The following is a 12,641-nucleotide window of genomic DNA, read 5'->3' as shown; positions in this document are numbered from 1 at the left end:
CACGGCAGCCAAGGGCATCTACCTGGGTAACGGGTCCTTAAAGCCTCCACCCTAAGTCACATGTCCTGTCCACTCACATTTTTGAGCATGTGTTCCGACTGGAAAGCAAAAGTCACAGTGCTGCCCCTGACTTCTAGAAGCCTGATGTCCCTGGACTATTTGGTGAGATGCACAGAGAGAAGACTGCCCCCTCCAAGGAGATGGGAAGGAGCCCCAAATGCTCTGCCCTCTTCAGGAGCCTCAGCCCACAGTGGACAAGACAGCTCAGCTTGTTTATCCCCTGCCACCCCAATGATCTTGCTCTGGGGTTTATTTGCTGCTGAAAATGAAACATCAGAGAGACTCATTCTGTCTAGCCATGCTCTTACTTTATCAGCAACTTTGCAAAAGCCAAGGCACCAGGCCTTTTCAGATCTTCTGGAACCTTGCTGCATTTTTAGCTCATTCAGCCTTGCTGCCCGATGTAGCAACAGATTTCAGCTCATCCTGGAAGCCAGAATGAAACCCCCATCTTCCCGACTGGGCCTGAATATGGAAGATTTTGAAAGCTTGGCTGGGACCGGATTTAATTTTAAAAGGGGAAGGGGGGGTTGCTTTTGAACTTCAAGAAGACTGGAGGCACAGCAGGGGCTGCATTAGCAAAGGGAAAAGCGAAAAGCCCTGTGGGCTTGGAAAAAAAACTCCTCCAAAGCAGAACCACTAAAGCTTCCAGTTGGTGAGCCTTAAATCAGACTTCAAAAGCACCACTAGTTTAAATATTGTTTATAGGGCTGAAGTATTGCTCCTTCTTCCTCTGGCTGGATTTTAAATATTCCCTAATTTGATTACTCCAGGGAGAGACAGGCTGAACCAACGTTAAATGAGCTTCACTGTTAATTATTCAGAGGGCTTTTTATTGTGTAATCAAACATAAAGTCTTACAAAAAGCTTGGAGGCACATTCTCACCCCGCCCTTCCCAGCCACCTTGGCATCTCGAGTGTTGTGTCTCTGAGCAAGGTCGTGATTCTGCTTCTCAGAGCTCCAGGACATGATAAGACAGTCCTACGTAAGGTTATTCTTTGTGTGTGTGTGTGTGTGTGTGTGTGTGTGTGTGTGTGTGTGTGTGTGTGTGAATTGCATGGGGGAAGTTTATTTAGGGAATAGTAGTCTGGGGAACTATCTGCAGTGGTCTTGATCATCTTTTTTTCCTCCAATATCAGACCAGAATCTCCCCCACCATCAACACTCGGCAGCCCTGATAAGTCTAAATTCTTGTTGGTGCCCTCCTTGATATCAAATTGGTATGGCCCTCTCATCCCCTGAAGTCCCTGCTCTATGCTAGGTGGCAGTCAGCCAAATCATTCAAAGGATCACAGCCATCTAAAAGCTTTTCTGCAGATAAAATGGGGGTAAAGAAAGAGATGGGTGGATGGCTGAATGAATGGATGAGTGGGTGAGTGGATGGATGGATGGGTGGATGTGTGGGTGGATGGGTAGATGGATGGATGGATGGGTGGATGGATGGATGGATGGATGGATGGATGGATGGATGGATGGGTGGGTGAGTAATGGAGAGAGAGAAAGAGAGATGAGTCAATCAGTAAACAGGTAGATAAATGAGAGAGCACACCCTGAGTCTTCTTGCTTGTTTATCAACAGAGATCCACCACCCCAGAGCCCCAAGTCCCAAATCTAAAAGGCTCTGAAAACTCAGTTTTTCCATAACTCATTTGGCAGCAAAATGTGACATGGACCAAACTGATTTGGAGGCAAAATTTGACTTGAAGCTGTTTATAGTCTTTATTTACTGGCATTTTATGCAAATTGTCAAACATATCATTACAAAAATATTAATGTGTCTGATCACAGTACGCCTCCCCAGGCCCCACTGGAGAGATTACAATAATATATGGTCTGTGCAGCACAGTTCCTTTCCAAAATGCCAAAATTTTTAATTTTCCAACATATCTGGTTCCACGGGCTTGAGAAGGGATTATGGGCATGTCACTAACAGAGCCTGCTGGGGCCTCGGTCTCATATCCAGAAAGGTCTCAGCCCCTGAGGGGAGAAACCAGGTTTGGTGGAACCGGAAGTTTACTTAATTAGGTGGGAGGGACACAATTTAAGGAAAAAATACAAAACTCAATTACAAAATTAGGCACAGGGCGCTGGGGTAAGTGATGCAAGAGAGGGCCATTAGATTCATTGCAAATAAGCACCTAGGAAAGTGACTTAAGCTCCCTCCCTTCCCATTTGTAAATTTCTTATTATAAATGGGATGATAATATATGTCATATATAATTATCAGATTTAATATATATTATAATATATGTAACATATTATACACCATTTAATATATAATATCATATTATATATTAATACACTATATCAATTTATTGCTATAGATCAATATGATATGGTGTGATGTTTATATGGGATATGTCAATATTATATGGCATACATTATATATACTATCATGATATATATATGATATATAATAATATTGAATATACCACAGGGTTTTATTGGATGATTCAGTGAGAATCACAAGCAACAAGAGCCTCACTGAGAACTTTTGCTCAGTAAATTCCAAACCAGTGATTTGCACAGTGTCTCCCACCCCACAAGCTCCCCCCAGCCCCACCCCGTAATAACTGTTTATCTGTGTTCATCAGAAGTGCCCCTGGGTGGTGGGACCCTGTTCAGGGTTCAGAAATGAACCTGCTTCTCAGTTCACCCCCAGGAGTAAGCGCGAACCTGTCCTGGAGCTATGACCAGACCGAGCCCAAAATGAAAACAGGTGCAGCTGCCCAGCTATGCCCCACCTCCCTCACCCCCCACCCAGTAGGTGGGGGTTTCTCCTAACCTCAATCCCCACTCACCAGACCCCACTATGGGGAAGTGTTCCCCCCCCCCAACTTTCTCAGCAGTGCAGGAGGGGGAAGAAATTCCTAACAGGGACCAGCTACCACCCATGGTCCATTTATTTATTGCCTTTCTTAAAAGAACCCTTAATAAGCCGAGGCTCTGGGAATGGAAAACCCATTCATCTCCTTCTCACTCAGGGACCCGGGTGGAAGCAAGAGCACGATTAAAAAAATCAATAAGGACAAGTCCATGGGACAGAGGTGGGAGCACTTCATCACGGCGCCGAAGGTGAGCCACAGCCCAGGCCGGGGTCTGGGGCCGGCCTCTTCTCTGCTGGGATTTTTTTCCCTAGTAGGTTCTCGGAGTGAAGGGAAATGAAAACCATGCTGTGGGTGTTTTTTGTAAAGTTTAATTAAAATGGTTACTGGGGGTTATAGGAGAAATGACATGCGGCTGGATACAGGTCGGGGCGAAGGGGGTTAAGCAGCTTAAGAAGATGTCACCGGGAGGAAATGGACGCCCCTCTCCATCTTTTAAATCAGTACCAGGCACAGCTCTCTCTCTCTTTTCAAGATAGTCAGAAAATAAGTGAGTGATTAAACAGACAGGGTTTTTCTAAAACCAGAACATGTGTGTATTATGACGAGAACATCAAGAGGTCAATTCTTTTCACCCCAAATTATTTCTCACTCCAAATGCCCCAAATTCATCTACCTAATAAGCAAACACAATAATGATGATTAGAATAGTAATGCCAAGTGGTGATATTGGTAAAAGCAGGAGGGAGACCACATGACAACCGTGTTCTCTGACCCTGCGCCCCTGTCCGCAAAACAGGCACAATGCTGGTCCCTGCCGACCCCACCACATGAGTAAGGGACTCCAGGAAACAATGTGCAAGGTCACTTTGAAAATTTTTAAATGCTCAGCATTACTGCAGCCTCATCAAGGTTCAAAATCACTTTTTAACATAATTGCGGTGGGCCAGGTTCTGTGCTAAAGCAGTCCCCTTAATAACACTGTTGTTGTTGTTACTATTATTATTATTATCCACAGGTAGGGAGAGCAGGCAGTTTGGACTCAGAGAGGTTAAGAGACTTGCCTGAAGTAACACAGCAATCTAATGGGTAATGGCAGAGCCGAGCTCACCTAGGTCTGTTTACTCACCACGGAGCTCTTCCAATGCAAGTTCTCCGTGGCACCTTGATAATAATTGCACGTCATGGTTGCACCATTTTCTTGCTCTTTCATCAAGGTCCTCCTAGATCTGAGAAGTAAGAGCCTTTGTTTTTATCACAGAAAGTTGCTATGGAGATAGCATGTGCATCTGCCTCCAGAGATGCACAGAAAGCAGCAGGAGCCACAAACCTTTGAAAAATGTCCTTCAGGAATATTCACAACTGAAATTGGAGGAGGAGAGAATGAATTGCTACATTTGAACTCTCATAAAATTGAATTTCTCAGGGAAGTTTGTAGGTCTAATTTGGGCCTGCAACAAGAGAGGGGAGCCCTCATTTAGGAGTCAGGAGATCTGAGTTGGTCACTGTGATCAAGTTTACTGTGTGGTATCGGACAAGTCCTTTTCTCTCTCCTGAAAGTACTTCCTCCACCCATAAAATGAAGACTTTGAAATAGAGGCTCCCATCAACCCCCACAGCAATTGATATTCCTGTGTATATGTAAAGCTTGTCAGTACCAAAGCAAATTGCATACATGAAAATGAGGCCAGGTGATGCAGTAGGGAGTAGTGAGGTCTGTGGCGAACAGGAATACACTCACACAGCTACACACAAAAAATGCCTCCGTTCAGCTCTAGCTTATGTTGCCAGATGAGAATGGGAGCCCAGGGCTTATCATTTTCAAGAGAGATCAATAATCTCGGTTTATAATTTTATTTTATAAAAATTCCCCAGTCTGTAAAATTTCGGCCAGCTAGACACATCTCCCCATCGACCACCAGTTTAAAATCCCTGTTTCTAAGTAAGTATGAGGAATCATTCAGGGAAATCTTCATTGCCAAAAAGCAGCCTCTACTGAGGTGGAACACAGTAGCTGGTTAACACTGCTCCTGAGTGAAATACAAAAAATTAGAGAAGAAACACTGGGAATTTAAGTCAATAAAGAGCAAGCAAGATGCTGAAACTGCCTGTCACATCTCCACCCCCTCGCCCTGGCATTTTATTTTTCTGCCACTTTCAATTAATCAGAAGTGTCAGCCCTTCACTTTGGATTTCCTGGCTGAGGTCGTTAATTGAATTTTAATTAATGGCAACTTTAGGAGCACAAGATGAAATCCTAGTGCAAGGAAGATGCACACAGAAGCCTGGATGTGGAAACTGCTAAGATCAGCCTGGTCCCTTCTCCTGGCTTACAGATAAGGAAACTGAGGCAAGGCAAAGTGACTTGTTCAGTTCCCCCACCTCCAGGTCTCCTGGTTCTAAGTTCCAGGGACGTAATCTGTCCAGCCTTCTAAAATGCTGCTGATCTAAAGAGCCTGGTTTCCAGGGTCAGGAATTTGGGTAGTGCCAGAGGAAATAGGATGATCCCTGAGCTCTGGCATCATCTTTCCCCAGATGACAGGATTAGAGGGGCTTTTTGTTAGTCTGAAAACCCCCTGACCAGCTTCAAGATGAGGACAAAGGGCACACAGTACACTGTACACTGTATCATGGCCCTAATTCATCAAAGGGAAGAACACGTCGACGTTGGCGTGCGTTTCTTCCTCATCCATCATTTTGTAAGACACACGCTCCTTTGGCGAGCTGGGTGACCCAGTTCAAACCCCAGCTCCCCAGTCTGTCACATTCGGAAGAGCCCCTTGGTACAGAATATCACTTTAGGTTTAATCGGGGAGGGGCGGTCACAGGGAGAGATCACATCTAACACCCCACAGCCTGGCCCCATGTCCCTTCCCTCTTCCCGAATCCTCCTTGTCCTGCACAACCAAGAAATCCCTTCCCTCTTCTAGTGCAGGGAAGTTCCACCATACTCATACCCACGAGAAAACCAATCAAAAAATTACTTGCGGACTGTCGAAAGTGAATCCCGCTGGATACAATTCTCTGCATCCTCTTAGGCGTTTATTCAATGTCGTTCCGAGCTGCCTCTGCTCCCTATCTCCCTCTCTGGGGCATCAAACGTGAGTTTCACTGGGAGAGGAACTCAATCTGCCCTCTGAGAGCTTTCATTTTAAATGTTCTCAGGTGAAATTATATTATTAACTGAGCATAAATTATAGCCCAAGTCCACACTAAGCTCTCACCCTGGGGTAGCTTAGGATATCTTCTCCCCACTGTAAACCTGGCATTGAAAATGTCACAGAAAATCCTCGAGCTTGGGGTCAAGGGCATGTTCAATGCCACTGAGAACGACTTTTTAAAGTATTTTTGAGCAAGGCATAATAATTAACTTTGGGACTAGCCTGGGCTTGAATCTGACTCTGCCACATCCTAGGTGTGTGATCGTCAAGTTAGAAAGTTTCTGAGACTCTGAGATGAATTAAATGAGGACATGACCCCCCCCAATGTTCTGACGTGGCATCAATCGAGCAAGCAGGTGCACATACGCATTCCCATGTGCATGCACAGGTGTGTACACGCACTAACCCACGCCTGTGTACATACATGCACATTCATACATGCATGCATGCATAAACCAACCCTCTCTGACTCTTTCCTTCCCCAAGGCCACATTGCCCCTGCAGGACTTTCCCTGCCACCCTCCACAGCTCCAGACTTGCAGCTGCGCCTTTCTGCCTGCCACATGGCTCGCCCGCTCCCAGCAAGAGAGCCGGCCCACTGGACACATCTGCCTGCCCTGCGCTACCTCCCACATGTCAGACTAAGATTCTCTCCATCTTGTATTCGTTAGAAAACTCCCACGAATACAAATCTTCACCCTTTGAGGCTCTTGTTCAACTTGGTGAACAAGAAGCAGATCCATGCAATCGGGGGTCAAAACCAAAATGCAGCTCAGGAAATTAGACCCATTCTCTTTCACGGTTTAAAAATCAGGCCCATTGAGGAGCACACGAGACAACAGTGGCCTCCCTGGAGCAGGTATGGAGTGTCCCAGGGTGACGTCCCTGGGCAATCAAGGTGCTCAGTGAGCAGAACAAGCCCCCATGTATTCAAATAACACATGATTTGAAATCATCTCAACGGGTGACAGGTCACTCCAGGCCCAAGAAAAGTCCCACGGTGTTCCTTTCCTCCTCCTTTCTGAAATCCCTCTTCTCTCTGTCCCTCAGACCAAGAAATTCAAAATCCCCATGCCACGAGCCACCAGCCGCAAACTGAGCCGGAGGGGGTCCACGCTCAGTCTGTCCCGGACCAGTGGGGGATCATCCCCCCAGAGCAGCATGATATCTATGAACCCTGGCTCAGATGAGCCCCAGAGCGTGATCACCCAGGTGACAACATGCATCAAGGACATCGAGGACAATGAATCCTCTTCGACCAGGCCAGATGAAGAGCCGCTCCATGTCAGTAAGTCCTGCCTGAGGTCTAAGCACCTGCCTTGACTCTTTACCTGCAAGCCAGACTTGTCCAGAACTCCTGCTCCAGCGCTGTCCCCCCTCCGTGGGAGGAGAGACGGGGGTCCCCTAGGCCTATTCAGTTATCTTGGACTCCTTTGCTTTCTCCCAGTGGAGATCAGAAATGCACACTCTTACTTGGATTCCCTGAGCCATTTCTCCTTGCAGAACAGCCCACGGTCCTCAGCTGCTCTTCTTTATGTTTTATTAGGTAACATATCACTTTATTTCAGTAATATTTTTATTTGGCTCCAGCTTACACAAAAATGATCATTTCAATATGTAGTTTATGTAAAAAAATTAATGAGATATTTTATGTTTTCATGCTATGTGAGATTTGATGTCTACTCTTCGGTGATGACACTGAAGTCTACTAAAGGTATAATTTGCATATCATAAAGTTCATTCATTTTAAACGTACAACTCAATGATTTCTAGTAAATTTACAGAGTTATGCTGCCATCACCACGATCTAATTTTAGACCATTTCCACCAGCCCCAAAGTAATTCTTGTACTCAGTGACAGGCTTTTCCTTTTCCCTACCTCCAGACCCATGCAGCCATAAATCCACTTTTTGTGTCTAAGGATGTGCTTTTTCTGAACTTTTTTTTATATGGATGTTGTGTCACTCTGTGACCCTCACTCTGGAACATATCTTTTCAGTAGTTCACAATCTGGAAGGACACAGTTTCTTTAGAAAATCTACTGGAAGCTATGGACCCTCTATCCAGGAAAAAAAAAAAAATCCAAACACACCTATACACATTTTGCATATTCCTTTAGGGGAAGCCTTATGGACTTCCACCCGACAGGACTTTGACTGGATTCCATCAGTCCTGTAGAAAGTTCTTTCTGACATCTTTTTGATTTCAGCTTGTATAGTAAAAGGATGTAGGAAAGGAAAGAGGATTTATATGGAAAAAAGGGAAGAAGTTAGAGGAAGAAAGACAGATAGAGTCAACAATTTCATGTCTGTTTAGCAGGTGAGAAAATTGAGACAGTGAGAGGTTAAATTATTTGCCCAAAGTCACATACCCAGTAAGTGGAGAAGCCTGAATTTGAAACCAGGCACTCTAACCCTCCATGCTTTTCCCAAGTCTCTAGAAAAAAACAGAAATGAAAAACCAAGACAGCAGCCTTGTTTTTGTTACACCATCCTATGTCACTCATTTTTGTAACCTGACCCCTATAGGCAACTGAGAGGAACCCCTGGTCCAGATTTTCCTCACCTCTCACCCTGAAGACAGCAACAGCTTCCTAATTAGTCTCCCTTTCCCTTGTCTTGTCCTCACATGCCCACAGATTCTTCTGTGTTGAGCTAGAGAGAACTTTCTAAATTAAAAATCTGATTTGGTGCTCCCAGCTTAACAACATTCAGTGAGTTCCCACTGCCTCTAAGATAGTGAGTCTGATCTTGTCCCAGGCTGCCCATAATAGGCTCCACTCTTGCCAATTCTTTATATCTTACCATAGGACTCCCACCTCTCAAAAAAATTGTTCCTTTTCTTAAACAGTGCACATTTTCTTAGGTCCTCCTCTGCAGTGGCCTTTTATCTCTGACCATCAGTCTGATGGACTCCTAGACAACCTTCAAGACTTGGCTCAAATGTTCCCTCCACAGTGACATCTCCCCTGAACTCCTGCATTTCCTCTGTTTTCTTAATACAATGTATTTACTGATGTTGAGTAAATTTTAATTTACAATGGCATCTCACTGCATCTATTGGCTGGTTTTTCAGAGATCTGAAAAACATTGGCTTAGAAAAGAGAAAGCCCATCCATGGCTTATAGGCTAAAGATCATCCATGGCTTGTAGAGTAGCTCCAAAAGATCATTAGGAGCATGTTTCTTTCTGTCTTTCTTCTCCATCACGTTCAAGATAATTTCATGGTCTAAAATGGCTGCTGGAATGCCAGTCATCACGACCACATTCTAATCTGGAAGTGGAAAGAAGTAGGTGAAGTACAAAAGTGCCCACTCCCCACTGAGCTTCAGCAGCTTTCTCAGATGTTCCATACAATACTTCTACTAAAATCTCACTGCCCAGAATTTAGACACAGGGTTACACCTCACTGAAAAGGATTTGTAGAAATTAAGCAAGAAAATGCTTCCATGCACAGGGAAAACAAATACATGCATGTGTGCATTCACACACACTGCCTAGCTACCCACCTCTATTATTAAGGAAGGGGGAAAGCATGTGAGGTCCTTGCAGACATGCGACAGTAATGTCTTATTCGCCCTCATCCTAGCACACAGTAGGTACACAGCAGTGACTCAAGATGCATTTCCTCCAGAGACCCGCATCTGGACAAAAAGTCCTGCAACTTCTGCCTCCGCACCCTTTCCCTCTGTTTATACCTTAACCTCATTTGTCACAGCCTCGACAAAAAAGTAGATTAATTACCCAGCCTTTCATTGCCTTCCAAAACCTCCTCAAATTGATTCTGAATTCATGAATCCTATTCTGAGAGACACAACATTTGACCAAGGTCTAATTCCCAAGACTGGCTGCATAATGAAGTCTTTGTGAATACAAATCACTGGGGCAGCAGGTCGTGGCCTGGCAGTGGACCCGTGTCCTCCCAAATCAATGCCAGCGGAATCCCCCAGAAAACAGAGCCCATGCGTTCCTTTTGCCAGTCAGTCTTGGAAATGTTAGAAGAGAAATCTATGTTAGATGTAACATGGATAAATAAATATTAGAGGAGGAATTAAGTAGCAACTCAAAAGGTTCGGTCCTATGCCAACCAATGTTCCCCTCAATGTCCCCCCCAAACAACAAAACAACCACCTCCTCCATTTTCCCCCAAAGAAATGGGTTTAGTTGTTCAAGGGTGAAATTCTTTGAGGGGCCCTCTCTCCTTTGATGGGCTGGGACAGAAGACGGAGGAAGGAAGTCAGAATTTTTTCTTTGAGGATGTGATCTGGCATTTAATACCAATGTCTCTGAGCAAGTGGGGTGGGTTGGAGCATCTCCACAGCCCTAGGCACCGAGAGGTTGAACTGGTTCCTCTGAGAGTGGGCACCCATCCAGGACAGTCTCCCTTGAGGAAAATCTACTGTGTCACACCTGGCTCCTTCCCAAATGACTCTCCTCTCCCGCCTGGAGAGGAGTGGGTGTGGACCTCACGGTCTCAAGGCTCTGTGCCACGTCACATCTATCCAACCTCAGCTACGTGAGGGATGGAGGCTGACACTGGCGAGCACCATCCTGCCTGGGGCGGTACTGACAAGCAGGGGAAAGGCGGTGGTGGACTAAGTGATGTATGGAGCTTCAGGCATGATTCTCTAGGAGGGCTGCCCAATGTGCCAGGTCACTGGGGTCATTGCTGGCATCCACAGTCTGTCGCAAACCCTGGCTTGGTTTTCACATGGGTAGGAGAAGGGTGGGAGGGACACTCAGATGTTGCTGCTTCGTTCCCAGGGAAAGGGAAGAAAGTGGGGGAACCAGCCACAGCTCCCTCACTAAGAGACTTCTAGACACTCCCCAGGATTCTGGGATGTGTGCGTGGCAACAGGACAAGGAGACATGACTAGACAAACATGAAGGTCAGATTCAGGGCCAACGGAATCAACCCACAAATGACGAGGAAAATGAACTACTTAAGCAGTGGAGAGGGACACGGTTGCCTGCTGCTGTTTACCACAGCCTAAATGGCTCCACGAGGGGGGCACCCCTTCCCCAGCACCCAGTGGTGACCCTGGGAAACAAGGCTGCAGGCCAGCGGCCTGGGGAAGCACTGGGCGTCCCCCCGCCGCCGCTGAGACCTGCGCCTGCGCTGACCACAGGCGCCGACTCAGAGCGAAAAGCACCTCCACAGACACTGTCCTCCGTGAGAGCCCCGATCCACCCTCTCCGCTCTCTTTCTCCTTAGTCATTCACTTAGTCAGTCAGCAAACAGCGACTGAGCCGCCCACATGACCAGCACAGGGCCGGGTACTTACAAATCTGTGTCCACAGAAAACACGCAGGACTGCTCCCCTCTCACCCGCCTGCCGATGTCTCTCTCCTCCCTCCTGCCTCGGGCCTCTCTCCCTCCTTCCACAGCGAGCACCTCTATGACCGGAGCTAAGTCAGGAGTGAGGAGGATTTATTTGCCTTCCCAGGCCTTCATTTTCCTCACAGATCTCCTGTCCTTGCACTTGAGCCCAGAGCCCTCCGCGGGGCCACACTGTCCGGTCTTGAAGGCCTGTACGGGGGAAACCTGCCCCCCCCCACCCCACAGGGGCCTATTCCGGCATTCTTCCTCCTCTCCTCATATTTCTTCTGAATTTCCTTCCATGCCTTTTTATTTAAAATCTGCTTCCCCTCAGGAGACAGCTCAGCCCCTACTGGCGACCCAGCGGCCGTGCCCAGCGGGACTGGGGTGCCCTGGAAGGTGCGGAGTCAAGGAGCAGACGCACTCTTCCCCGAGTGCTGGGTGCGGGCCAGCAGGTGCTGGATGCAGTGTAGATGCCATCAGTCATCCTGTGTTGCAAGGACAACATGCAGGGTCCCAGAAGGAGCTCCGCACCACCTGCTCCTGGCCTGTACTTCCTTGTTGCCCCGTCGCACTGCACGACCAGACTCCCCTCAGACCCCCCCCCTCAGCACTGGCAACATTGGCAGCAGGGCTCCAAGTCCCACCTCCCTGTTCAGGTTTAGGCTCTCGCCCGGGGCTGGCAGCACTTGTGCCAGGGGGGCCAGGATGAGCCCACAGCTCCGGGCTGGCTGGGAGGGGCACCTGCATTTTCCTGGAAGCACACGGCCTACTCTCTACACATTTCCTTCTCCAACTTTCAAGAGTGTCTATACCTGCGGAAGAGCTGCAGTCACAAAGCACCACTCTGGGTGGTTCCTTTATTCAGGAAGGTGTTGCCTCCCAGTTCTGGAGACTCCTCCAACAGCAAGATGTGGGCGCAGCCAGGTTCCTCCCAAACCTGCAGGGAGGAGCCTTCCTTGCCTCAGGGAGCTTCTGGTAGCTGTCCATAGCCCTTGGCATTTGGGCTGGGACAGTATCCCCAGCCCAATCTGCCTCTGTTACCACAGGGTCACCTTCTCCCTGTATCTCTCCTCTTCTTTAAAGGACACTGGTGGACTATGGAGAGCTGTGTGGAGATTTCTTGACCTACTAAACATAGAGCTTCCATATGATCCAGCAATTCCACTCCTAGGTATTTACCCAAAGGACACAGAAACATCAATTCCAAAGAGCACCTGCACTCCTATGTTTATAGCAGCACTGTTTACAATAGCTAAGCTTTGGAAACAGCCC

General features: G+C 47.1%; 1 protein-coding gene across 1 annotated transcript in view; it reads left to right on the top strand.

Annotated features, from left to right (window-relative positions):
• CCDC60 (coiled-coil domain containing 60) overlaps positions 1-12,641 on the top strand; it is a 145,584-nt gene that overhangs the window by 120,449 nt on the left and 12,494 nt on the right. Inside the window, exons 6-7 of the mRNA XM_037511078.2 lie at positions 3,046-3,136; positions 7,098-7,335. Of these exons, the coding sequence (XP_037366975.1) occupies positions 3,046-3,136; positions 7,098-7,335 (329 nt within the window). The remainder of the gene's footprint in view (positions 1-3,045; positions 3,137-7,097; positions 7,336-12,641) is intronic.

The sequence above is a fragment of the Talpa occidentalis genome, unplaced genomic scaffold (assembly GCF_014898055.3).
Source record: "Talpa occidentalis isolate TD23 unplaced genomic scaffold, MPIMG_talOcc4v2.1 talOcc4.14, whole genome shotgun sequence".
In the NCBI taxonomy this organism is placed as follows: domain Eukaryota; kingdom Metazoa; phylum Chordata; class Mammalia; order Eulipotyphla; family Talpidae; genus Talpa; species Talpa occidentalis.
Note: the sequence above shows the minus strand (reverse complement) of the source record. Positions and strands in the feature narration are given on the sequence as shown.